Source organism: Anas platyrhynchos, chromosome 9 (assembly GCF_047663525.1).
Source record: "Anas platyrhynchos isolate ZD024472 breed Pekin duck chromosome 9, IASCAAS_PekinDuck_T2T, whole genome shotgun sequence".
In the NCBI taxonomy this organism is placed as follows: Eukaryota; Metazoa; Chordata; class Aves; order Anseriformes; family Anatidae; genus Anas; species Anas platyrhynchos.
This window is the reverse complement of record NC_092595.1, coordinates 18,272,734-18,298,776: the sequence shown is the minus strand read 5'-3', so window position 1 is coordinate 18,298,776 and position 26,043 is coordinate 18,272,734. Positions and strand designations below refer to the sequence as shown.

General features: G+C 47.3%; 1 protein-coding gene across 5 annotated transcripts in view; it reads right to left on the bottom strand.

Annotated features, from left to right (window-relative positions):
* Nucleotides 1-25,837, bottom strand: part of LOC106019826 (G-protein coupled receptor 35-like) — a 37,454-nt gene extending 11,617 nt beyond the window's left edge. Inside the window, exons 1-5 of one of the 5 annotated variants that reach the window (XR_011811485.1) lie at nt 23,234-24,434; nt 9,571-9,675; nt 9,322-9,442; nt 7,491-7,992; nt 5,558-7,094 (exon numbers count right to left, since the gene is read on the bottom strand). Coding sequence is in view for 1 of the 5 variants with exons in the window: in XM_027464681.3 (XP_027320482.1) it covers nt 25,544-25,557 (14 nt within the window). In the remaining 4 variants the exon portion in view is untranslated. The other 4 variants (XR_011811484.1, XR_011811487.1, XR_011811486.1 and 1 more) reach the window with 4 other exon arrangements.
* Nucleotides 25,838-26,043: the final 206 nt, after the last annotated feature.

Sequence of the window (26,043 nt, the reverse complement as noted above, 5' to 3'; positions counted from 1 at the left end):
CAGAGGGGGGCTGTGAGGGAGGTTTCTTGTGTCAGCTCTTAATTACGCCTAAGCACCAAGAGCCTTCAAGGCAAATGCTTAGCAAGCAGGCTAAGGCCCCGATACAGGGCACTGAGCTGCCTTTGAGCAGCATGGCACTGCTGTCCCGAGCATTCACTGCCCTTCTCAGCAGGGCTACTCCGAGCACCTTTTTTCCTTTCACCATTCAGAATTCACGCAGCTGCACCAAGTGCAGGCTGCAGTTTGTTCCCTCTTGCACCAATCTAAATCCTCAGTGACACTGTCACAGTCAGACAGGCTTACATCTCATGAAGAAGTAATTGGTGCCAGTAAATCCAACCAAAACCAACATCACATGCTTACACAGGGAAGTGATTTGCTCAACTTAGTTGCATGCTTAATTCAAAAAAATTATGGTTCCTCCTTTCCTTTCCCTTCCACTCAGCTGCATTTCATCACAAACCTTTTGTCACAAGAAGTCTCTGCTTGACTCTTAACTTTGCTTTCAGTCTGGTTTGGACCAGCTAATTCCCAATTAACACTACTATCTTTGTAACCATTCTGTTGGATGCTGTAACAATGAGGAAGCCCCATTCAGAGGAAAATAGCATCACCAGCAGCTTAGAGTTTTTCTGTGAGGGCCTGCACCCTCTCCAAAACTTGGATTAACTCCACGGTGTGTGGACAGATGCTCATAGGTGTGACATTTCTTTTTGACATTTGGATGCTTGCTGCTCCCCGGGCCTCAAGCCCCTGCTCGGGGCGAGGTTCAGCCACATCCTTGGGAGGGTAAGATTGACCCTACCAATGCAGGAGGACTGCAAGTCTTAAACCAGGTCAGGGGGCGCATAGGGGGCCTACAGGTACAAAGTCATTCCTGCCTGAAACAATTTGAGGGTCAAAACCTCTCAGATCTCAAAGCAGACTCATTGGCATCACTGCTGTCAGGCAAAACCTGGCACAAGAAGCAGAACCAGCCCTTGCTGCAGCCGTGGGCTTTCAGAGGACTACAAACATATGGCCAACTTGTACCACAAGAAAAATACTGCCTCTAGGGTTGCTGGATTTCGTAACAGAAGAGGAAAAATGTGGCTCATTTGAGGAACTTTTTCCCCAGCTCAACAACTGGGTTCCTCAGCCTGCTGATGGACTTGCTGCTGAGCTTCCCATGCTAAATGAGAGCACCAGGTCCTCACTGAAGAGGCAATGTCTCAGCAGCTTCTCACCTTAACCACCACGGCCGGGTCAGAGGCCACATATCTGAGCCACATGCAGGGATTGTCATGGTGGCAGGCCAGCAGAGCTACCCAGAGCAGGGCCAGCGGAGCCTCCCCACCACAAGGAGCACATGGCTTTGTCCCTGTGCCTATGGAAAACGAAAGCGATGAGCTGACCCTAGCTGTGCCCGCAGTCCCACCAACACACCAGCATCCCGAACACATCTTCTGCTTGATTGCTTTGGTATTTCAGGCTAGGTCATTGAAATGCTGGAGATCAGAGCCCTGGATCCAGCAGGCCAGGTCATATCTTGTACCTTGAGCTAAAGTACCTTGCTGCCATGAAGGTTTAATTCATTTAGGGAAACAGTAGTTCAAATTATTTTTAATGCAGGCAAAGTGGGGAGACTAGCTCATTTGAGATACTAATTAAAACTCTCAGGAACCATCATTTCAAAAGTTCTGGAGCATGCACATTTGTTACAGTGTGTATTTGTGCAAGGCTGAGTCCTTGCTGCACCCTCCTCACACCTGGAGCACACAACTAGTGAGCCAGCCCTTGTGCTCTGGATAACATCACAAGCCACCAGCACATACAGAAAACCTCTTGCTTTGTAAAAAATGAATAAATAAGTACAATTCAGTGTCAGTGCTTGATACCCGCTGAACCCGCTCGCATAGTCAGGAGCTTGTAACATCAGATCTGTGCAGAGATCTATGTGGGTGTAAAATGGTGCCAGGACAAGATAGGGAGAGAGAGCCCTGTCACAAGAGCCCCAAGCACCTGGGTCACAGCACAGCTCCAGCCTCAGCTCTTCCCTGGGCCCTGCAGCAGCAGCTCCTGCTCAAACTGAGGGCAGGATTTACATGGGAATCTGTGTAAGTCCTTGGGTGTTTCCTAACCCTGCAGCCCCCAAGTGCTGGATGCATGGGGGGAGCTGGTGGGATGTGACTTGGAGCTGCTACATTGCAAGAACATGATCTCCATACTCCTGAGAAGGCACTGTAGAAAAATCAAAGCTTAAACTACCAATGCCTTCCAGCTTAGGAAGCTGTGTTCAGGGCTGGCCTTCCATAAAATGCCTTTCCAAAGGGGATGCCAGGTTTACAGGACGACACTGTGCTGTTCACACAAGCAAAAGAGATATTGGTTGTGATTGGGACCTGCTGAAGATACAAACTCAGAGGCTCGCAGTTGCAACACACTCCCCCTAGCTTCACAACTCGGGGGAGAAACCACTGCACCTCACCCACATCCTCTTCTGGTAGCCCTGGGGGTGACTCTCAAGAGAGGCTACATATCCAACCCCCTAATTTTAGAAAATACCCTAAAAGAGGTGCACGCAGTCATGTTGGTGTGTGTCCAGAGCCTTGGCTCTGCTGACTTGTCTCCCACACCCTGCTGGTTTACGAGTTTCAAGCAGCCCTGTCCTGCAGCTACCAGCTCAGGGGGTGCCCATGCTCCAGGCAAGCCCAGCTGTAAAGACCTCAGCCAGCCCTGGGCACAGAGGACAAGCTGCTGGGGTGCTGCAGTGAGGTGGAGCATCCTGGAGGACAAGACACAGGTTCTGGGGATGGGACACTCTTTGGGAACCTGCTTTTGTGGTTCCTGCACACAGCATCCCCTTCTGTTCGACTGAGCTTGCCTAGGGAGTACCCCGCTCCCTGGGCAGCTGGTGGGCAGAAGCTCCCCGCACGCTCATCCCTTCCCAGTTCTGGAGGAATCATTTCTGTAAATGGCTGCAGCCCCGAGTGCACCGGCCGCTCTGGCTTTTAGCACGCTTAGAGAAGCCTTAATAGGCTTTGAGAAAGAGATGAAAAAGCCATTAGCTTTTTTTCTTTATTTTCACAGCCTATTATCTACCCACTTTGATGCTCTGTGTGGTGACCTGTCACAGGGAAACTAATGCAATGAACTTTCTCAGAGGACTGTCACCTTCTGCACTGCTTGCTGCCCTGGCAGGGCTGTGTGGGAGTGAGCTTAGCTCGGCGGGCTGGGATCTGGAGCAGGGACCTGCTCTGTGCCCTAAAGCACACGGGGCTCTCTTTGCACAAAGGTTGGTTGTAGACCAGAAATTTTGTGAAGGACCTTGACTTTTCTACTACTGTTATTACAATATGTATATACATATACACACACACTTTTCTTTGTCTTTTTGGTGTCTAATAGCCCTCAGAGCTAAATTAACACCTTCTTTGCAGTTTGATACAGCTCAGTTTTAATTTTCAGTCTCCCCGAGTCACACCCCCCTGCCCAGGCCGTGCCTGGAGGAGGACATAATCTCCAGGCTCAGCTGGAGCAGTAGCTCCCTGTCTTTTTTTCTTTTTTAAAGGAAATCTCTAAGAAAGAAAAAAATACAAACCCCAAATTGGAAATGAGACTAAGTACCAAATAGAAAAGTCTGTTCCAAGGCTGCCCCCGTATAGCAAAGAGCAGCACTTACACAGGGATCACACAATCATTTGTAAACTCATCAGATAACATGCTTGCAGTCCGTGATGATATCTTATCTTTATTCCCAAAAGCAAGAGGAAAAAGCTTCACCCATATGCTAAATGTTCAACCATGAGTGGTTAGATGGGTGGTTTTGGGGGGAACTTAAGCCAGGAAAAATATGACTTCATTGTCACCTCTGGCCAAACCCAAAGGATGTAGGGTAGAAAATGCTAGATTTTGTCACAGTACAAAATCACAGAGTCCAGACAAATTAATGAGAATTTCAATCCTGGCAAGTTAATTTACCAGAGTCCAGATAAATTAATGGCAAGATAAGTTTATCACACATGTCACTGGCAGCCAACCACCTGCAGTTCTGGCAAGTGAAATCCTGGTAAGTGTTAGGATGTCCGACCGCTGTGATGACCTCCCAGCAGATTCCCTGACATCACATGCATCTGGCTCCTTGTCCCTTGCCAGTGCTTTGAAGGCAAGGACAGACAAGGCAGAAGCGTCCCCCAGCCTCCCCCCGTTCTTCCCAACACTTGTCCCAAATAGCTGAGGACCTGTCTCTGAAGCCACACAAAACCAGCCATGCAATGCCAGGGAGACACCCAGAAAGCAGTCAGACCAACAGACATCTGGGGAACTTTCATTCCGTTCTGATGGCAGTGGGAAGGACTGGACAGCTTCTTACCATAAGTCTGCTTTTCACCTGTAAAGGTGAGCATCCAAACTCTATCCTGTCTGTTTGCACATTCCTAGGGACCTGTGACAGTTCCTAGGCACCTGCTTGCATTTTATTTTTTTGCCTCTTGAATATCCAGAGAAGCGACCCTGGTCTGCTCTTCCCTGTCTGCCCAATTCTTATGGAAATGGGGCAATGGAAATGGAACAGGGCAGATTTATCCAGTAGGAAGCAGGCTAGGTGTTATGTTCTTTGAGACAGGTAACTCAAGTTTATTGTAAGTCAAAACCAACCAGAGTTTTGCTTTTACATCATTTCCCACTCTTTTCCTTGCAGCATTTAATCCTCAGTGATTACCTATGCTGAGATTTACTGAGGTCAGAATAGAGAGAGACGTGTAGAAAATAATAATTGCTACTCATAAAAGCCTCTTTTCCGTGTAAAAGGTAACTCTCCAAATACTGTCAACGGGAGTTATTTTCATTACCATAACTTCATCGGCTATATTTAGTCCAGTAGGAGGTGTGCTCACGGTGTCCTCCTGCCAAAACCCATTCATGCCATGCACCTCCTGAGACAAAAACATCCACCACTGTCAGTTCCTTTCTTCTGCCCTCAAAGCCCAGGTCCTGCTCTCCAAAGGAACTTTAACACCTCGATATTTTCATCCAATTGCAAATCAATAAGCTGCAGGCTCTTAAGGGGTACCCCTAAGCAGATTTCTAAACTTTTAAACCATTAAGTACCCAAATCAATGACAAGAAAAGACTTCAAGAAGATAGGTCCCCCAGGCTGTGTCACAGCCAGACGTGACCAGAGCATCAGAAAATCCAAGATGCAGACCACATCCCCAAAAGGAGAGTGACCGAGGTGCTCAGACACAGGTGCTGCAGGGACAGAGCTTGTCACCTGTGCAAAGCACACAGCTTCTTTGCTATTTCTGCCCTGCCTAAATCTCTCATTCTCTTGCTCTCTCACTCACTCATTATTTAACACAGCAAAGGGATTTGGCATCTGATCTGCAACCAAAGTGCTACGCAGCAGCACATCAGTTTATCTGATCATCTGGTAACTTGGCTGAATTTGCACAGATGCTGGGTAAACTTTGAAAAATGGGTACAAATAAATGCAAAACCGCAACAGATGTTTTTCATAGATTTACTTTTCAGAACACAATTTCACATCAAGTGTGTTCTCTTTAAGGTAAGTGCTGTGTTTCTGTTTAGTAGGGAGTGAGAAGTGCTCCGCAATATTCAACTGAAAATCTTATCACAAGACACAATGGTCAGTTCAGAGCGTTATCAAAACGATAATTTTACATATTTTCAACGAACGGCCTAAACCATCTCAAGCCTGTGGGAACGATCTTTTCAGCTTTGTTGCCAGTGGAGGCAGCAGTCTCTTTTTGTCTCCATTACTCTTCAAACAAGCTGGCCCCAAGTGTTCCTTGTATGACCACATATTTATAACTACATCAGAGCTTCTGAGCGTGCCACCCAGATTCTCCTCTTCCTGAGTGCCCAGCAGCCAAGCCCCAAGTGAACCCCATTCCCCCTGTTTCTGCTTGCACAGCCCTTCGCCTGCCTGCACAGGCAGTGCCACATGTAGGCAGCTTCATCTTCCCTACACCGAGGGGGCCTGCGAACCCCGATGTGCAGCAGCCTTTATTGCTGTGAGCAGACAAACTTTCCTATGCCCCCCCCAGCAGCAGAGCCATCAGCAACAGCTGCTGAAAGCCCTCCCAAGCAAGCCTGCAGGATGTTATCGCCCTCTCTCCTCTAGCACAGCCAATTTCGAGCTGCAGGGTCCTCGGGGCTGAGCCCTCGGTGCCGGAGGTGCCCCGGACCCCCTCGGGCTCCCCCGAACCCCCCCGGTGCGGGGCCGGCCGCGCGGGGGAGCTCCGCGGCCGCAAACCGGGGCTGGGCAGAGGCAGGCAGCCGAGCCGAGCCATAAAATGGAAGAATTTAAGGCGGAAAAGTGCCTTTCAGCTGCACTTTGCAGTAGCTGCCCTCCAGAAGGTCGGCGGGGTTCTGGCAGAGCAGCCGCGGGCTGCCAAGAGGGCGTCGTTCCAAGCTGATGCTAAAGATACAATGAATGGATAAAGAAAGGAACAGAAGCGATGCACCCAGGTGAGGGAGGAGCCGCCTCCTCCCCACTTTGCAGAAAAACGGCACCGAGGACTGTGCTTTTTCTGGTTGTGCTGGACTTTGACAGGGTCACTCAGGTCTCAGCCAGCTGGAGTTTTAGTTTTAGCTCGAAGCCAGCTGCAGGGAGGTCAGAAGGCTTATTCACAGCAAACCAGTCCTGTTGTCACCCTCTCCCCCTATCCCACCTTCAGTGCCACATTGGGACTGTTCAGCTGTTATCTGTCCGTATCATTTGCAACCAGTTCAAGGAAACACAAAAAAACAAGCAAAGAGACAGTCCTCGCACAGGGCGCAGGGAGAAAGGCAGCTCATCTCACTGCAAGGGCTGCAATGTAAGAGCCTACAGGGGAGTGCTCAGGCTTCACGCATCACTTCTGTTGCACGGCTGCTCCTGAGGTTGGCAGAGACCTCTCCCCCTTCAGAGCCTTCCAGGTGTGATCTGCTGTCTGCGGTTTCTCACACAGAGAACACAGATGCTGAACTTCAGTTTCTAGGTCCCTCCCCTGCCTCCCCATAAACAGCTCCCAGCTGAGCTGAGATTTTGCTGCTTTGGTTTCTGAAGATCAGAAATCTGATGCACTTCTCCAAAAGTGTGAGAGTGAATCCTGAAAAAAAAAAAAAAAAAAAAAAAAAGTGCTAAAAAGCAGTGTCACGTATGATCCAGATCCAGCTGCTGGCAGGGTCCAGGCAAGGCAAGGGGGTGGATTTTAGCAAAAGCGAACCAAAGGCAGTCCCCCAGCATGAAGCTTAGCCCTTGAAAGCAAGCCAAAGCCAATCCGTAAGTGACCAGGAGCCATTAATTTATCCCCAAGGGATATTTGCTTTTAGTTGTACTAATCCACCCAGTGCAGAGAGAATGAGGTGGGGTTACCAAGTCATGCGTTTGGATCATCAGGCACAGGAGAAGCATCTCATTGAGCACCACTCTGGACTGTGATCCCAAAAGTATTGCCCCAGAATGCCACCACCCCATAAAGGAGGAACATAGCAAGGTAACACACATGTGAAGGTGCCTTCAATAGCCAAACTTTATCCTCAGCATCGTGGGACCTAACAAAAAGGTGGGTTTTCATGCTCTGTGTTACTGCCAGAGCACAAAGCAGTATGGGCAAGAAGTCCTCTGCAGTATGAAGGGAGCAACATTTCTGCAACAGTTCCTCTCTCTTGCTCTCTTTTGGGCATCTTTGCACAAAATCCCTACAGAATGTGCACCAGCTGTGGTGCTGAGAAGAACAGAAAGAAAAGAAAAAAATTATTTTGTGATGCAGAGCTGGCTTTGCCGGGAAGCACAAAGTATTAATGAGCCAAATAATCTATCTGCTGGGCTCACTGGTACTCAAGTGCTTTTGTGCTGCTTTGAGGATGAACAGGTCCCTTCCTTGCATGAGTCCACATGGAGCTCAGCGTTAGAAGTGCTCCGATGCCGTCACTGCAATGAACAATGCAGGTCTGTGGGACAACTTCGGGCAGTACTGAAGTCATTCTCAAGCAGGGCTGAAGCCACTGGGGAAGCAAGAAACCCCAGCCATCAGGAAGGGACACTGACACCGCTGCAGTCACACTGACTCCTCACAAGCCACCTACTGAAATGCCCAGTATCTGCTGCCCTGGTTGACGCAGAAGTTTTTGCTTTGCTGTGAATAGCATCTGTGTTTGGCCACGGCTCTCAGAGATGAACATTCACTCTGGAGCCTCTGCTTGGGCAACAAGTGAACATGGGGATGCTGCAGGTGGATCTCCAGCATCTGCTAAGAGAGAGGAAGCTTGTGTGGATTTCCAAGCATGAGGGCTCAGCTCCCTGCAGGCTACACCTCTGCTGAAAAAGATGGAGTTCTGGTTGAAATTAGTTAGCAGTCTGTGGCAAAAGCAATTTCTTACAGATGTTTTATTTCTTCCTGCACGTAAGGTGTTCTACTACCCATAAAATCACACTTTGTCCCAGGCAAGAAACCAAGCGCAAAGATTTCTGTGTTCAGGGATTTCTGTGTGCAGCTGCTATTGCTGGAGCCTGCACAGCCCCCTGCCCACAATCCACAGGCATCCTTGCTTCCTCCAGAAAGCAGGGTTTCCCAGCCTGGGGAATAACTGCACTTTCTGCTCCCAAAATAAATGCCAACTTCATGTTTAATCAAAGTACTTTAGTCAAAGTACTTCAGCTAGAAATGCAGGTAGCATGTTCCCAGGTTTTTCACAGGCAGTGGTAAGCTTTTATACATAATGCAAAGACACTGATGGGATGCAAAAGCATCCCTAAAAATAAACTCTAAGCTGATCCTGCTTCTGAATGGTAGTATCAGCAACTTACTTGCCTTGAAGAATGTCAGTATATCCTTCCCAAGAAAATTTTCTTTTAAATATGAGAGAGAGTGAGCTACTGCTAAACTCGCCACTGTACCACTGCCCATTGTTTCAGAGCTTCAAGGAAATGCTCATTAAGCCACAGAAACTGTTTCTGAGGGTAACTTCTAACACAAGCGGTGTTCACCTTGATCTGTCTGAAGAACTTTAGTTCTCTGGTTCTGGACATCACCGAGCAATTACCATAGCCATTGCTGAAAACTCGTTCTATTTTCACAGCAATGTGATGACTCTGTTATTTCTGCGCAGTATGTATCAGCAATATCAGCCAGGAATTTGCTGTGTCCACAGTAACCTCTATTTAAAACATGGCCTTGCTTTTTGCTGCATCAGTGTCTCCTCCATATCCTTCTGCCCGTGACACCCACTGCTTCACCACATAAACACCGTGTTGGAAGCATTTCTGCCCAAACTGTAGGGTGAAAATAATCCTTTCCTACTGCTGGCAAATGAACTAAAACTTTTCCTTCTTACCTGTGAAGCCATTCTCTGGCAGAATCAGTTTGAAAAGTGCAAGGTATTTTTTAGGAAGGGAGTAAATACTTAAAAAGAGCATTAAGGTGATACAGGTTTGTCTGTCTTCTCTGACCTTAACCTGAAACAAGAGGAAAGGTTTGTATGGGCTTCCTTTGAATAATTAAATACAAATAATAGTAAAATGAAAACAAACAAACAAAATCAATTCAGTGCCTCTCCACCAGAGCCCCAAGGTCAAGTGCTTACAATGCAAAATGCCACTCTTCTCCCTCCTTTAGGATCCCACAGACACACGCCACAGCCCTTCGCCCAAATCCAGCTGCTTCTGCTTTACCACACAGCCTGATCATCCTGTAAAATTTTACACCAATTTGTGGCAAATTGAAAACAAAATAAGATCTGAACAATAGGAAAATATCATACAAAATCACCTGCACTAAATACAGTAGGAAAAGATAAACGTGAGCTCTCTCTCCGAGACGTCTGTGCATAAATCTGAGCTCCTAATGCCTGTGGGTGTATGAGCAAAATACTCACCTCCCACTGATGGAAATATTGAGATTAACAATATCATTTGCCTTGTGGCAAATAACACTTTTTTTCTTTCAGCTCACAGACAAGTGTCATAAAAGATTGAATGTGCACATTCACAGGGTGCTTATGAAGTACTTGGTATTAGAATTCCCTGGGTGGGCAATTACAGCCACGTGCTGCTTTTTGAACAGTTTTTAATTAGTCTCAAGGTGACTCAGCTCACAAATACCCCTGCTGGCTTCTCCATAAAGCTTCCCGTAAGCACTTTTGGTGCTTCTTGGGGCACTGTGCAGACGGGCTTGCATGACTACCTGCTCTGGGCTCGTCTTGAAAAACGGGGCTCAGCAAAACCCAGAGCTCCCCTTGTGCAGGGAAGTCACATGTTGCAACGTCTGCTCTGGACCAGCAAAGTTCAAACATCAAAATCCTGCAAAGAACAGAATTTGGGAGGAAAAAAAAAAGTCATTTCAGAGATGGCAAAACACTGATCAAAAGAGGGCACTTAGGGGCTCCAATACCACCTGCAGCACTGTGCTGCTTTGCTCACGTGAGGAGCAACGTCTGCTACTTCTCCTGGTGCAGTCCCCACGCCTGTTCATTTCTGATCATTTTAATTTTGCAAGTCCTGAAGAGCTGGAATTATTTGAAATTAACCTTGTAGCACTTTTAGGTTGTCTTTGATGATTTAAACTCACGGAAACATTTAGAACAGAAGCATAAACTTTTATAAACGTCCACAGAAACATCTGGTTTTAGGTCTGGCAGTAAGTGGGGGTGTTCTTAGTGGGGCACAAGAAATCCCCAGCAAGTACAACGTTGCTGCAGGCCTGTCCCCCAGCCCTGTTCACATCTCGGAGGAGGACATGCTCCCTTCTGTGCCCGCGCTCAGCCTTGGGGAGAATTCCCTGACTTTTTCACTGCGGTATGAGCAACACTTTCATTTCCTCATTATTTATTTTTTATTGCAAGTTCTCCCATGGAACTGCCTGGAACGTCAAAGAGACGTTCCCATTGCCTAGCAGGGGAAAGCATCCGAGCAAAACAAGCGCTGCTCCCACGCCAGGCGGCACCAGCCCCATCCAAACTTTCCAAACTCGTAACTGCGACCCGCTGACCCCGCTACCCAGGGGAAGGATGGGAGCCCTTGGCTAGCTGTGGGAGCTGGCATTGCTTACAGAAAGCTGTCACAAACCAAGGCCAAGTCATGCTGCAGAGACGTGAGGATGTCTGGCTAGACCTCCACGCACGTGGCAGACTTTGAAGGCTGCGGTCTCTGTCCTGCAAAGACAATCAAGCATCACCTCAAACACATGTGGCCCTGTAGTGGGTTACATCAGCTGGGGCTGCTTAAAAACTGCAGGTTATCATTCAGGATCACTGCATGAAACAACACAGACCCTGTGGAGGAGTTATCTTCTCTGCAGGTGCTCGTTGAATTCACTTCTTATTACATACAGCATTACAATGCAGCAGATAGACAAATTCAACTGGATTTATCCGTGCTAAACGTGGCCCTTAGGCCCACCACAAAGTTTTACTGCTAGGGTTGGGTACGTGCTTAGTCTGACTCTGGTTTTCTTGGCCCTTTCAGAAAACTCCAGCAGCCCCGAGACAGCAGCAAGATACGCTGAGGAGCACGGCTCAAGCCATGGCAGGATGTGTCCAGGCTAACCTGGGACCAGCTAAGGTCCCAGCAGGGAAAACTCCTACAGGAAAACGTCTGCTGCTAGCACCCCTGGAGTGACAGCCCAGGGCAATGCCTCTATCAGAGATAATCCCGTGTCGTTATACCCAAATTGATTGTTTTTCCTCCTACAGCATCCCTTGGGGGTGGCTTTGTGAGGCAGGGCTGGGGGCTGAGCAAGGAAAGGAGAAAAAGCCCCATCACAGCCAGAAACAGGGATGTGCCCTGCAAACAGGACATGTTGGAGAGTCCAGCACCAGGGTTCCAGCTCATCGGTGCCTGGCGCTGCGGAGACCTAGGGGGGATCTCTCAGTAAGTGATGCAGCTTTTGTTTTCCTCCCATTTCACAGCATTTCTGAAATGATTTCTGTGCCTGTGTTAGCACCCCACTGTCCCCTTCTGTTAATGTTCAGAAACCTCTGATCCAGAGAACAGGCTGGACAAAACAACACTGGCATTGAGTGAGAGCCTCCAGGCAAGGGGTAAGCAGAATTTAGGGGACAGGAGAGCATTTTACACTGGAAGGAGAAATTCCCTGTCTGCCAGGCAACAGCAGAAAGACGGCTGGTAAGAGCCTCACCTGAGCTCTGCCAGGAGGTCACACCACAGAGCATCCTGGAAGCAAAAAAACCACAACCAAGACTGCACAAGGAGGCGACCAGAGTGGACTGTCAGGCCCAGAGGGACTCATGGCATCACTGAGGTGCCAGGGACTGCTCAGCTTTCTTCCAAGGCAGAGAGTTACACGGAGCTTAGGGGCTGGGGTGCTTGCTCAGTGCCTGCGCTGCGCTCCCCTGTCACAGGAGGGGCTGGAAAGGCAGCCCCAAATCCCTTGCCATCACTGTTTCAGGGAAAGAATAGCTTAACAGATGGCAATTAGTAACTCCTCTAAAGGAACACGCAGCAGTGGTTTCCTGGAAGCAGGTTTAATTACTGTGAACACAATCCCAAATTGCTATTAGTATTCCCTATCAGTGTTACAAGCGGTATTGTGGGATGGGCAACAAGCAGGCAAGCATTCAGCCATCTCTTATCTGCTCTTCAGAACCTTTCATGTCTGAAAAATAGCCAAATGACTGAAAATTTGCTCCTGGAACTGTTTTGCATCCCATTTTTGTGTGCCAAGGAAATGCTGTCTAGCTTAAAGCCGACATTTCACTGCATGCAGAACCAACCCCTGGAAAGTCCCAAGGGAGACTTTGCATAAATATTTGGGTGTAAATCAAAGGATCAGATGTATGGTTAAGCTAAACCAGTACAAGAGGAAATTAACAGCATCTGTATAGCATCTGCAGCATAAACACAGCCTGGATTTTAGTGTCCTAATTAAACAACCTGCACTAGCACAGCCTCTCCAAGCTTGCATTGACCCAAATGCATGCAGGACTGGCAGAAATCCTGACCCAGGCTGCTTAACTGCTCTTCTCATTAACCAGAAGTGCTTTCAGGAATGGGAGAGTAAAATAAAAGGAAAAATTCATGCTAAGATGGTTGACAGCTGATCTGCAGCTTCAGCACTGGGACAGGCCAGTGGGACAGCAGCTCTGCCCTGATCCAGAAACTGATAATTGGGCCCAGAATCACAAGAAACGGGTCAGATAAAACCAAGTTCACCTTTTTGGCATGGTCCCACATGCTGACACGGGCACACAGGTGTGAAGAGAGGCTCTGCCCCAGGCCTGGCTCCCCCAGCTGGTGGAGCTGCCCTGGACCCAAACAGCCTCCTCTTTAATGAGGCGCCCCAACGAGAAGCTGGTGGCTTCTGCACAAGGCAGCTTGGCCCAGCTACGTTCCCACAGCACCCTAAGCTACAGCTATAATTAAAGACGAAAATGAAGCCAAAGATCTTAACGAGCTCAAGGGATGCCTGCTGCTACATCCTGATGGCAATGCATTTGCCACGTCACGTTTGATGCTGCTAAGGAGAGACTTCCCAGTGCTTCCAGCCACGCAGCAGCCAGCATTAGACTCTGTAACCATGTTTTCATCCAGTAAATCAAAGCCTGATACTCACAACTAATGAGCCCCTGCAAAATACCTCTCAAATATGAGATTTAAAAGCCTGAAGTGCTTCTGAAGGCAAAGAAATTGAGAACAGGCTCACTAATTAGGGTTCAAGTGAAACAGTAGCAATCCAAATACACTAAAATGCACTTGGTACCAGCCACAAACAGCTCTAGCAACAGGCACCGTGAGCCAAAGAGAAAAACATACTTTGAAAGGAAACACAGGAGGGATGAATGCAGAAGACCTGATTTTGCTCATTCCAAATTGCCTGCCAATGTACTTATGTAGCCTGAAGTGGCTGAAGCGTGAATTTCAGCAGCTATGAAAAGAAAGGTATAAAACACAAGGTACAAGAGGCTTAAGTCAAAGAGAACACAATCCTGTTTTATCATAAACACAGGAAACAGATTTAGCCAAGCAGTCATAGATAACAGCACAAAGTGTCCCAAACAAGTATTTCTAATACTTTCTAAACCCTGTGGCTGGTTCTGCCGTGCCTGTACACCACATTGGCTGTACAAAGACCGATGGCTTTGCTACACCAGTTTAACGTCTGTTCACACCCCTGGAGCAATGGGGGAACGAGGGGATGCGGCAGGCTGAAGTGGCAGTTGAGTGGCTGTGGGCTCCAGCCTGAAACCAATCCTCTGCTGTCACAAACCCGTCCCCTCCAAGGGTAGTCCTCCTCCTGGTATGTCCTCACCCTTCCTTCAACCCCACTCTGCATTTGGTTTTGCTTGTTTGTTGTTTTTAAGCACCTCTGTTGTGGTCCTTTCAGAACACCTCAGGTCGGCCCCTTGCTTTGGAAAACTGTCAGGGTGCAGTCATTTACTTGCATCAGACTGGAGCGACTTTTGCACAGAGGAAAGATCCCACCTCGCACACGTACGTAACTCAAATACAGTCAGAAAATTAGGGTATCCCTGTGTAAGGCCTTCTGCAATGACAGGACTGCCTGGAGCATCTCTGGCCCCCATCCCACACACGTACGCAGCTCCTCCCGAACACTTCCCAGCCGCTCCATCCAAAAGCACCCCGGTAGGAAGCTGCAGTAAGTTTGTGCAGCTAACTAGGGAGGCTGGATCCTGCACGTGAGTAGGAAAAAAATAAAGGTTTGCTATCCTGGCCAGTGTCCCCGGGTGACATCTCTGGCCTGCTCTACGGAGGGGCCCTCTGGGCCTTTTAAGAGCCAACGAGTCTATAAATATTCCATGAGAAACATCTCTGAGTTTAAAATTAGCACGAAAAACACCGAGGTCTCAAATGTCTGAGAAGAAGGTTCCCCAGGGCTTTTCCACAGTCAGGCAGACCTCCAGCAACCCCTCACAACCCCCCCGTGGGCTGCAGCAGGGTGCCAGCTCTGTGCAGGGACGGTGCACCAGGGCCCAAGCGATGTCTCTGTGCATGATACAGGAGCAACAAGTACTTTCTAGTCATGGCTTCTATTGGAAAAAAAAAAAAAATACATTTTTTTTTTAACCTTGAAATGGCCATCTGACAACTGAAATACAAACAAGGTGGAGGAAAATGGGAAAAAAGCCAAGAGAACTCACTCAAATACGGTAATTGACAAGATTTTCTCTTTTCAATCCCAAAAGAAGAGAGGGTCTTGTAACATTATGTTTATTTTTAGTATAAATAGAGATGAGGGGTGGTGTGATTTTTTTTTCTTTCAAAATTGAGGTTTTAGTTTTTCCTTACAAGAGAACAATCGTGTCTAAGAGGCTTTTATGACTTACTATATAAGCCCATGTTTGTTCATGAGTTGGTAAAATCATCCCCAGTGCAATTAAAGTCTTCGGGGCTGCTGTTAAAGCTCCACCCAAACACTCCAGGGGGCAGCTAAGAAGCAGTTTCATTATACTTCAGACTGGCACAAACTCTTACAGCAGGATTTCAGACACCATGGAAACCCATCTGTAGTGGGTTCAAAGGCAGGAAGGGAAAAAGTCTTGATGCTTTTCTCCTCATATCATCTTTGAGAACAAGGTCTTAAGTGTTTCCAACACCTCCACATGAGCTGTGCTTAAAGGAAAATTAATGGTGGCTGTCTATGGGCCACCAGGAAAAGCATGGAAATAATAAATTTCATCAATGCTTACTTGCAGCGTGGTGAGAACGGAGCACTGCTTGCTGAAGGACTCAATTTTCTTTACCCTTGCTAACAACCACAGTGATTATTAAAATATAAACAGTGCTTGACTGCTACTAGGAAAGTCCCCTGGATGTTAACAATCGTTTGATTAACCAACATGTCAGAATTGTTGATTTCCTTCAGCCTGGTAGGAACAACTCTCTTCAGAGCACAAACAAAACGAGGAGTAGGAGTGCTGTATTAAAGCAGTCACAAGCCAAATCCACTCTACTTGCCAGAATCAACTGTGGCATGCTCAGATAAACCCCACTGCCTGGGCTGTTTAATCCAGGTATCGACAAACACGCAGTGTAAATACCAGAATAAACCCACAAGGTTAATCTACTACGTAACACGTTGATGGGAAATGTTGGCTCACTTGATTGACCCTTCCTGAAGGGGAAGATAGGAAGGATTCATTTATCAAAGCTTATTCTAAAACATACTGTTGGGCTTGGGCTTTGAAGGTGGAAGGAGGTCTGCACAGACTGCCCCATGCCTGCCCACTCATTCCAGGAGGAACTCGTGGTATCCACAGCATTTGCCAGCGTTTCATTTAGTCCTGTCCATTCTTTGTGGAAAAATCTTTCCATATGAACAACTTTTAGCCTACCACCTCTGCCTATATGAAATTAAAGCCCTGATTCTTCTGCTGCAAGGCATGAGAAAGGGCAAGCCTGCCCACATTAGCCCCTCGTCATATCTGATGGCTGGATTTACAAATGCAGTAAAAGAAAAAAGAATTACAACTAGCTAGCTATTCTTCCAGATGTAAGATATGTATCAAAGGAGTACCATAAGATATACAAGCTCTGGGGAAGATATGTGAACCCTTGAGAGCATGCAGCTAGGAGGACACAACATCCAAGATTTCTTGATTACCAGAATTATTTCACACAGCATAGTGCTTTATCACAAAACAATTTCACTTTGCAAAAGAAAAAAACACAGAAGACGATGGAATAAAAATATCTTGTGGAACAACAGAAGAACAATCAGACGCAAAAATAGGAACTTCATCCAATCTTTTGAAAAGATGCTCCCTGAGGCAGGCATCTGTACCACGGCTGCTCATGGCCGTGCAGGCTGGGGAGGCTCCCCCTGGGGAGGTCTCCACACACCGAGCTTCCCCCCAGAGCCAGGCTGAGGAGCGTTGCCGCCCCGCGCCACGCCAGAGCCGCTCATTAACCTGGAAGGCTGCAGGCACCTCTGCCAGACAGACGTCTGTGTTTCTGAGAAGAGAGACGTGGTGTTTATTTTAGCGGTACTTCTCCAAACTCGCTTCCAGATAAGGGTGAGGTAATCACAGCACGGGGCACAAAAATCCAGCCAGCCCTGCTGGGAAGCACCGGGGAGGGAGCTGGGTACAGAAACCCCCGCGAGCCACGGGGCTGCCGCCTCTTGAATGGGAGCACCCCAATGAAGGGACCTGGTCCCCCAAACAAGGGGCTCGGGTCTGACCCTTTTGGCCCCAAGGCAGAACCAACCACTGGCCATCCATCAAGGCAGAGGTTTATTTACAGGACGGGCATGAGATCCAGGCGAGCGACACCACAACTTGCTGATGGCCAGCTTTGAAGCAGCAGCTCCCTGGGTCAGATGTCAGCTCTGCTTTGGGGTGACCTGCCATCCCCCTGCTCCTGCCCAGGGCTGTCCTCACTGCAGCTCCAGCAGCTCGGACGAGCTTGCTGCTTTTTTCTCTTCCCTGAAAACCCGGCGGCACAGCTGGGTCACATTCTGATGCCCTTTAGATCTTGACTTACTGACTCACGACATTTCTCTGCATTGGCGAGCAACCCCGAAGCAAACACCATTTCCCCATTTTTCAGGTGTGTAATTTCCCTGCAGGCTTTTTAAGGACAACAGACTCAGCTGCCCCACCAGAGATCCACACCAGTGTACTCAGTGCAAGGGCTGGGCCACACGCTGCAGATTTCACTGTGGTAAAAACACCTTTTAAGAACACTTTTAACAGCGCTTCCTGTTCTGAATAACAAACAGATAACTACCTGCATTTTTCAACAACCAGAAGGAGCGATCTCAGGCTACCCAGACAGCAAGCCATTTCTTTTGTGGGTTTGTAGTTGAGCTCTGGAGCCGTCGGGCAGCTCTGACCTTCTCCTGAGCAGGCTGACCCTGTGCCTGCAGAGCCAGCACCAGGGCCAGCGTGAAAGCTGGTGTGCCAGGAGTCTGGGGAAGGCGAGGGGAGAAAGATGCACACCAAAACACCCCAACCCGGAGGGTTTGGCACCCTCCCACTGCAGTTACCTGTGGTAAATGAGCCCCAGCACTCCCCCCAGATGCCTTTTGAAACAACCAGCATGTTTCAATAAATACCCAGGTCTAGCAGCCCTGAAAAGGAAGTCACAGCCCAAAGACACACCACGGCCACGTCTCTTCTTCCCTTCGGGAAATTTCAGTCTGAGAGAGGAGTGTTTCTCATTACTGCTCATAGCAGCAAGGAACAATACTGGAAAAATTAACTTGTAATTGGGAAAGTGACTCAGAGATCAACAGAGGCATTGAGTCCTGAGAGAATAAACGGTAATAGCGCCAGCTTCCAGGAAGACAGCATGCCAGAAAACTACAATTAGGAAAAAAAAAAAAAAAAAAAAAAAAAAACAAAAAACGTGCAAAAGGGGGACAGACACATGTACATATTTAAATGGCTGAGACGAATAAAAAAATGCTTTTTTCCTCCAGTTTATGACAAACAGACTGGAACAGCAGGCTCCTAGCCCTGTACCTATCTCATCTCCTGCAAGGGGAAGCCCTTGCCCCGAGAGCCCCTGCTGCCCGGGTACAGGCCGCTGTATTTCTAAGCGCATGCAAACATTTCCTGTGTCCAAGCTGCAGTCTGTGCCCCATCCTCAGGGGGGAGATTGCTGTGCTGGTAGAAGTTCAGAATCCACAGGTATGAGGAAAGTATCCAGAGACTTCATCATCTTCCAAAAGACAAGAAAGAAAAAATACATAAACCAGCAAAATCGTAAATTCTTATGCATTGGCAACATGCTCTGATCTATTATCAATAAAAAATGATGAGCTTTCTCAGACTTCAAATTATACACATGCATCAGACTTACAAACACCAGCAGCACAATACAGCATGCAATTTGCTCACATACCGCACTATTAGGGGAAAGTGTGTGCTGTGGGAAGAGCACACAGCAGAGCCCTGTGAAGTTACCCCCAGAGGCAGCAGCTATAAGCATCACTGCAGCACTGTGCAGCTTTTTGCTTCTTCCCCTTGTGCAAGCGTACAGCATATGGCAATAAAAGCCAGCGGAGTCCCAGCAGAACAGGAACAAACTTCTTAAATCATGCTGAATGTTGTAAATCTGATAAGTGAGAATCACGCTAGCAAAGCAGCACAAAATCACTTCTTGCAGTCTCCTGGTGGAGCGCTGCATCCTCACATCTGGCACAGAGAGGAACCTCTCAGGTTTACACATCGGGCACAGGGTTACTCAGGTTTGTAAGTGGAAACAACTTCTGTAGCACTACAGGATTTCTGAAGTGTATTCAGTTCAGTAAAATAGCTTTAAAATATTTATACTGCAGCAAAATTGCACTGACATGGGACACTCATGACCACCAACCAGGACTTGGAGTTGCAAGCTGGCACAGCAGGCACTTTGGTCATTAGGTATCTGAATGATTCTTTTTTTACTTACTTATTTGAATATAATTTCCTGAAACTTATTTTACAGCTCTCCCATTCTCGTTAATTTTTTTTTTTTTTCTGTTTGACAAGCAAACACAAGCTAAACCCTGCCATTGGTGGAGCGCACACCTTCCAACTTCAAAGGAAGAGCTGCTGGTTCCTGGAAACCTCCACATCAGGGGCTTCACTCTTCAAGCCAGAGGTACATCATTAGGTAAACAGAGAGCAAATTTTTAACTCGAAGTTAAGCAAGCAGTGGCATGGGACTGTGCAGAGCATGCTTTGAGGGAGCAAGCTCAAAGTGACTCCCGAGGAGGCGCTGGTGCAGCGGTCACACTGCAGTCTCCCGTGGCTGATGCCCACCAAAGCACTGCGATACGTGGTGTTGTAACAGAGCCCCTGCAGCCTCAGCTCACCTTGGAAACAAAGAGCGAAAAGTTTGGTTTTTGCTGATCCACAGAGGAGCTTTGAAATGCAGCCTCATCGCCACCAGAAACCTCAGAAGTAGATGCTGAGGCATTCCCAGCTGCATTTGAATTCAGCGACTGAGTTAGTGGTGGTTCTGCAGCAGATGGTTTCGCAGGCCCAGTTTTGGAACTTTCCTGTATTTATTTATTTATTCAGCTCTCTTGTGACCACATAGCTGCAGCTGGGCACAGTGGGGGTATGCTAGCAAAGCACACTTTGCAAAAAGCAAGTGTGACCTCAGGTGATGGCATCAGCTCAGCTTTTATTAATTTCTGTATCATCTTTTCCAAGGGTGCTTTTTTGCTTATGCTGGAAGATTACTGAACAAAGCATTTTCATACGGCTTAACCTAGGGAAATGCCAAATGCAGACCTACAGAAACCACGTGCTCACAACGTGGGAAGGATAACGAGTGATGATGGAATTAGGCCACTGTGTCCAGCTTCGGGGAAACTGCTGATTCATGGAGAACTGTAACATACACCGTGTCCCCTAGCCTTACAGGAGTCCCTGGGGACTGCAGGGACTGGGAAATGCAAAGTGCTCGCTGGCTGCTGCCTGCCCAGAGTTGTGCCACACTCACACGACTGCAGTCCCAGTTTTGCCTCAAACAGAAAAATAGGAAGCGACCGTAGGGCAATGGGAAAGGTGAGCTGCAGCTCACAGCATGCACGCTTTGGATAGGAGACAAAGGATCACCTGAGTGAGCAGTACCTGCATCACGTCTACACACCAAACACATTCCTGCTCAAAGCTGTTTGCTCGAGTCTAACAGGAACAGGGTACTGCTGTGGCCTTTGCCAAAATGAAACCTCCAATTCTACGAGTGAACAGCAGGCACTCTGCGCATTACTTCTCTGCACATAGAAGTAGGACATGGCCCATTTCTAGAGATCTCCTACCGACCTATTCTAAAAGGTTCCCAAGGTGCTACGCCCTCACAATTAACTTCAGGAACTGCATAGAAGCGTGCAGTTTGATGGACTTCGATTTCTCAAGTTAAAATTTAAAAAAAATAAATAAAAGAATAAAACTGCCTATCAGCTTCCAGTCTCTGAAGGCTCTTTTGTTCTCGACACAGATCCAACTGCAACAAACCTTCAGGGTTTTAAGACACTGAGCTGAAAAAAAAAAATCATTTATATTTCTGTATTATCGTCTAACACACAGTGGAGCACCAGGCTAGAGGCATTGTTAGCAACATAGCTTGAAAAGCTAATCAGCTTTTGGACACACAAATTTTAAACCGCACAGAAAATAAGCCCCAGTCATATTACAAGATGAGGTCTAAGAGCACCCCACTATGAGGGCTGTGACATGGGAATTCAATGGCAGCCTAGAAGATGCTGTTTGCCATCAGCTGTGGGTCACATTTTCTCTCTGTGCATTCACATCTTCTCCCAAAACTGCATCATGTGGCCAAATCTTGAAGTCTCCTGAAAACAAAGACTCTTGCCATCAAGTTAGATAAGAACTGTCTGAACTAGTACAGAAGGAAACAAAAATACAGGTAGATGCTCTCTACATGCTAGCAATTAATTTATTCTCAAACTCCCAAATCTCGGCCATCACATGAGCTTAAGGGCCTGATCCACAACCCACTGAGTCACAGGAAACCTTTCTACCCTCTCACAGTGGATGTGAACAAGCTTCAGGTGACAGGAGTTGGTCAAGGAGGCAGGAGGGAGCAAGGGGTAACACAAGCTTAGGTTTAATACCAATTATGGGTCATAGAACTGAAAAACTGATTGAATTTGAAGTTGTCTGTATTGTCCCTTTTATGGAAAACAGTGATAAAAATATCTAACTTCTTGATATGCCACTTCCTTATTAATGTGTATCACCAAGACTACATATTTGTTATTTTTTTCCACTGCAGTTAAAAAAAAAAAAATACATTTTCCACCACATATACCATTACTGTATTACACACAGGGCAACAGTCTGGGTGAGCGACTGGCCTGCAGAGCTGGATGAACTTTTCGCCACGAAATCTGGAGCAACACACCCACACCAAAGCCCAGTCCCCAGCTGGAGGTGTTGTGTACCCCAGTCCCACCCACATTGACTCATTCTGCCCTTGTTTGCCTTGCACATCCTGAAAACAGAAATCTGGAGAGAACTTCCCCCCCTCCTGCTTGCAGGATGCTCTCTGATTGTTCTGGCACAGGGGGACTGTTTTGAGTTTCACACTTCTAGGAAGAGAAACCCAAGGTTGGCACTGCCGTGAACCAGATGACAGAGAGCAGCAGGCAAGCAGCCCACCCCACCCAGTGCAATGCTCACATCCCAGCAGAGCTTGGGTAGGATCAACGAGAAGCTAATCCAGCAAGGACTGCGTGAGCTTCACCTATGAATACAGATCGACGTTGAGGCTTTCTATCAGCTTCCCTCACCAACATCTGCAGTCAGATGCCCCTCACACCTCATCCCTGCCCAAATTGTCACAGTTCAATTCGAGGCAAGCAGAGTTGCCACGGTTGGCATTCGGGTTTTGCTGACCATCCTGCTGATACACGACTGCAGGACAGGCATACCAAGCCTCAAAAAGAGATGAAAAGCCCAGAACTGCCATTGTCACAGCTGTGCCACCTGCACTTGGTGAGAGAACCAAACCAGGTCAGATCAAGAGGCGCTGTGTCCACCCCCCATGCCACAGGGACAGCACAGACCTGCGCACAAACCCATCATGGAAATGACTGTGAGGTGCTGCGAGGGATGGGTCTGGTATCCCACCTGTGCTGTTCAAAGGCAGCTAACACCAACTCAGCCACAGCTATCATTTGAGACCTCAGCTTGGAAACTAGGAGGGCCAGCTTTCTGCAAGAAATAGGCTTTAACCAGAATGTCACATAGTGATGAAGACAAGGAGTGAGGGGGACTTGCTTCATCTCAAAACCAGAAAATATAGTTTCAATTCCTGAAAAAAAAAAAATATATATATATATTCTGAGAAAACAGCAATAAGCATACAGCTCTGCTGTCATTGCTGTTCTTCACAGCAGTCCAGAGCATCCCTCAGTAAGCATGCGAGGAGCCCGATGAGCAAATGACCCACCCTACCCTCTCTGTGCAGTCTGCATCTTCTTATGGTTCTGCTATGAGCCTGTTCTGCACTTCCAAAGACTGTAGTTCCCCAGGTCCTCCTTACAACCCTTCTTATAGATGGGTGTCGCATTAGCAAGTGACACTCACATGCCTGGCATCCCTGTACCGACTGCAGAGGCCAGCTGGAGGCCAGCTGAAACAGAGCTCACAGCTGCTGCCAGGATGCACAGCTTAGCCATACCATTACCTCACACCACTCAAAAGCAAGAACCCCAAATCACTATTGCACTGCCAAGTTGCTCACGGATGCAAACAATGCCTAGAATTTAAAGTAGCAAAAATACAGATAGGAGACCACCAAACTTACCTTATTTATGCAAGTTAGATCTGTTAATCATTATAAAGAAGGAAAGAGTGTCTATAGACAACCAGTTACAGTTACATCTGGTCAGACTCAAGTTATCTGCCATGACAGTGCTAGCGAACAAGGTTAGGTTGCTTCCTGTTACAAATGCTTAGAGCATCTCAGTTCTTACGAGAAGAGTTTTATCACTTCCCCTTAATTCTTCAGCTGGGACCTTCCCCATTCACAGAGCCTGGATAATTATAATTGAAGGGGAAGCGGCTTTTCTTCTGCCATGAAACTGAGTTTTAAAATGCACTTTCTGGTTGGTAGCTGGGATGAGCCAGCAGCCTCTAAATTACCTGGAAAACTCCACTGCCCTAATAGCAGATTGCTTTGCAGCTGTTCTAGCCACACAAGGCCCAGCTTTAACCATTTGCTCCACCTGTTTTCCTAAATTCAAGTGTAAATGCCCCCCTCACCCACGTATTCTTAGGAAACATGGCCTGACCTTTAATATACACGTACCTTGGTAAGCTGAGAGAAAATCAAATAGCATATCACTCATCAAGATAACTGAGGAAAAAAAACAACTCAGGGAAACAGATTCTCAGCTCATGAAAATGATTTACAACTTCCCTGATTTACCCCAGTTAAAGATCTGGCTCATTTTTGAGAAGCGTTTTAAAACAGTAATGCCACTCTTCAGCACCTATGAAGAGGTGGGGAATGCTTAGGTGAGAAAGAAAAAGCTAAGTTCCCCCTCCATACTCCCGTTAAGATTAATGTTTAAGTAATGGTGCATACACTGTAAATAACAGCGATTTGGTAATATATAAACCACAAGTTAGGGCATGCAGTTCAGTTTCCCTATTTTTATCTTGCTGGATGTAGCTGAAACCAGCTTTTAACAAAATACAACCTACTCTCACGCACACCAGTGCTGTTATTCTCCTTAGTGAATTAAAACAAATGCTACAAACACTAGTATTATTTTCACCACCTACAGCCCTGAGCTTCCTTTAACTCATTAAGTACCAGAGGACTCAGATATTCGGTATTTTAGACTGAAGCAGGTTAGTTGTAAAGGTGGCCTACAGGCTGAACCTGTCAAGGGCTTAACCCGGTTCAAACCCCCTGGTGTAGCAGGTCTCCTTCTGAGGTTCCCATGCACTGACAAGGGCTAATACACCGCAGACCATTTCTTCATGCTGAAGGGGACAGAAGCTCAGCCCTCCATAGACAGTTTCTGCCGTGCTTACACGGTGCCCGTCTGCAACAGGGATTTTGCAAGCTCCTGCTGGTCCCCTACAGCAAACTGCTTTCCACCCCAGGGTCATCACAAACCCATGGGAGATCTTAGAGCTCTTTGAAACTGCAAACCACAAATGCCCAGGCTAAGAGCCTAACTTTCCCTGACCTGAAGAACAGCCATTGTCATCTACTGAGGGTTTTGTCATGGGTTTAAAATCGAGTGGGCTCATGGAAGTGCCATGCTATTGTTGTTGTAGAGGGCTCCAGGGCCAGGCAGGAAAAGGGCACCGCAGGATTTCTGCATGAACGGGCACACAGTCATTTCGAGCTGAGTTTATTCCAGAAATACAGCTTTCAGTCTGCATTGACCTTCAAAACAGGCAGCACGCTCAGCACTGGCATGCAGACCGCAGAACAAGTTCGCTGCATTTTGGGACATCTCTGTTTCTGTTTAAAGAGACCCAGCTCCTGCCAGAAGTTACTTGCAACAAACTAAAGCACTTTCAGTCAACTCCCTCTGCTCCTCCCCTTCTCTCTCACCATCTATTTTTGTATCACACCGAAAATCATTTTCGGTGTCACATTAGCCACATGGCACAGCCTCCCCTTTCCTGGGCTTCTGAATTTAAGAACAGCTGCAGTAAGAAGACACACAACTGTGTGTCCCCTTATGTTAGCTAACATGATCAACTTCATGCAGAAAATAAACAAGGTAACAGGTTAATTTAGCATTATGCCCTTAAAGATTGCATCTTCTCTGGCTTTTGGAGAATTATTTGGAAAAACATGCATTAGATATAGTCCTCCCAGAATGTACTCTGAATAGAGGTTTTTTTTTCAAATACACACTGCTTAAGTTTTCTCCCCAAATTAGTGTTGTTCCCTGCACCTTGAACAGAGTTTAGTAGCAGAGTGCTGTGTGTAGGAGAAGCTCCAAGACTGACCTGACTGTTAAACGAAGCGTTCCTTACGAAATTTCGCCCTTCTCACGCACAAAGTTTCAGGTTTATGCTGCTAAGCAGCTTGTTGAGTGTAAGAAATATATTTGCATACAAGAACAGAGCTAAGAGGACCACTTACCAGTTTTCCTTCATCTACATTTTACAAACAGGCACGTCCTCCTCCTTGTAAGCTCCCTCTTCAGAGAGCAGCCCTCACGTGCAGACCCTGAGAAAAGAGGCTGCTCCTCACCTGGAGTGAGCCCCAGAGCAGCTGAGGCACAGCTTGCTCCTGCTACAACCCAGTTAGCTCGTTAGCTCCAGCTGTCAGCATGCTGCACATGGGGCTGGGGGCAGCTCCCTTCTCAGGACACCAGTTAACATTTACACAGCCATCCACAAGCTCTTTCCTATGTTCATCTGCCCTGCAAATGCACCAGGGCATTTCCATCTCTGTGGCATACCATTTCTGGTGTGTTTGCTACGATCTAACACCTCCATGGCCATGCACACGTAATCCACTCCAAAACAGTATCTGATTTTCCTGTGCTGTGTCTTATATCATCGCCTGAAGCAAGTGAAGATGTTTCCCTGTTAGACTGGTAAAATTTGCAAGTGAAAACAAACATCAAAAGTGCTGGG